This window comes from Lipotes vexillifer, unplaced genomic scaffold, assembly GCF_000442215.2.
Source record: "Lipotes vexillifer unplaced genomic scaffold, Lipotes_vexillifer_v1.1 scaffold690, whole genome shotgun sequence".
In the NCBI taxonomy this organism is placed as follows: domain Eukaryota; kingdom Metazoa; phylum Chordata; class Mammalia; order Artiodactyla; family Lipotidae; genus Lipotes; species Lipotes vexillifer.
In genome coordinates this window covers 4486182-4488003 of record NW_006798376.1, presented here as the reverse complement: position 1 = coordinate 4488003, position 1822 = coordinate 4486182, and the positions used below count along the sequence as shown (strand labels likewise).

The 1822-nt window shown below is 50.5% G+C and overlaps 1 protein-coding gene across 1 annotated transcript; it reads left to right on the top strand.

The window, feature by feature from the left end:
• The first annotated feature begins 586 nt into the window (after nucleotides 1-586).
• On the top strand, nucleotides 587-1414 carry CH25H (cholesterol 25-hydroxylase). The gene has a single exon (XM_007470320.1). It carries the CDS (start codon nucleotides 602-604, stop codon nucleotides 1412-1414), a length of 813 nt encoding a protein of 270 aa, XP_007470382.1. The 5' UTR covers nucleotides 587-601.
• The last annotated feature ends 408 nt before the right edge of the window (nucleotides 1415-1822 follow it).

Here is a 1822-nt window from a genome sequence, read left to right as displayed (position 1 = left end):
TGCAAAAGGGGAGTTTGCTGATCACTACTGGTTAGATCAATACGGCGAGAGCAGAAAGAAAAGATCCGAACTACGAAAGGTACGTGGCTTTTAGAAGTTTTTTGTTTTTAAATGCAGTTACACTTGTATCTTTATTAAAGCACATAGACGCAATTTTACGTATGCGTGAAAAAACACAAGTAATTCTGCATTGGTTGCAAAGGAGCTCTTTCCGGTGATGATGGAAATATTCTTCATCTTGTTTGGGAATGGTGATGATCCATGAATTGAGTTGTCAGAACTCGTAGAAACTCCACTGAAGATCTGTGCATGGTATCGTGTGTAAATTGTACGTCAATTAGAAAATCAGAACGTAATCCTGCATGCATAGAAAGTACTGCGTGCCATTGCGTAACTGCATACATGAATGCCGATTAAATGCAGCTGTAGATGAGTATTTATAGCAACTAAGCGCAACTCTGTTGGATTGTTTAATTATGCAAGCTCCCCGAAGCCGGGAAAGGGAGCAAAACGGCGGCTGACATCACTCGGGGCGGGGCCGAAAGCCCTAAGAAAAGTGGGTAGGACCCGAGCGGCAGCCGCTGCCAGACACCACCTCATCATGAGCAGCCACAACGGCTCCGAGCTCCACGTCCTCTGCAGCTCTGGCCAGCTGTTCTTGCAGCCCCTCTGGGACCGCCTGAGGACCTGGGAGGCCCTCATCCAGTCGCCCTTCTTCCCCGTCTTCTTCTCCATCACCACCTACGTGGGCTTCTGCCTGCCCTTCGTGGTGCTGGACGTCCTGTGCCCCTGGGTGCCCGCGCTACGGCGCTACAAGATCCACCCTGACTTCTCGCCGTCGGCTTGGCAGCTGCTGCCCTGTCTGGGGCAGACGCTCTACCAGCACGTGGTGTTCGTGTTCCCCATGACACTGCTGCACTGGGCGGCCAGCCCCGCCCTCCTGCCCCCCGAAGCCCCCGAGCTGCTCCAGCTGGTCCGCCACGTCGTGCTCTGCCTGCTGCTCTTCGACACCGAGTTCTTCGTGTGGCACGTGCTGCACCACAAGGTGCCCTGGCTGTACCGGACCTTCCACAAGATGCACCACCAGAACCCGTCCCCGTTCGCGCTGGCCACGCAATACATGAGCATCGGGGAGCTGTTTTCCTTGGGTTTCTTTGACATGATGAACGTCTTGCTGCTCCAGTGCCACCCGCTCACTGTCCTGACCTTCCACGTGGTCAACATCTGGCTGTCGGTGGAGGACCACTCGGGCTACGACTTCCCCTGGTCCACGCACAAACTGGTACCTTTCGGGTGGTATGGGGGCGTGGAACACCACGACCTGCATCACTCCCAGTTTACCTGCAACTTCGCCCCTTACTTCACACACTGGGACAAAATACTGGGAACTCTGCGGTCTGCTCGCACCAAGTGACAGGCAGGCACCCCTCCCGGCGTAGTAGTGTGTGCTGTGGTGAGGGGTGGGTGTACCTCAGACATTGTGCATTTCATCCTTGAATCGGGAGAGACACCCTTGAGGTTGCTTTTTTGTTTTATTTGCTGCAAACTTACAGAGAAAATCTGATGTATTTTTCACAATCTAGTAATTTATGTAATGTTTGTATATCAACAATTATATTCTTGATGTGGAATTCTAGCTCACTTCAATAGTCTTGATATCTGGGTACAAAGTATCCAAAATCACTGGCATATTTAAATAATCTCTGAAAGGATTTGTTTGTAGAACAGGAGTTTTACTCTGTTTGAAGGTGTCCTAGGACTAGGCTAAAATAATATATTTTTATGGAGAATCTTATCTGTGACTCTGTAAACAATGAAACAT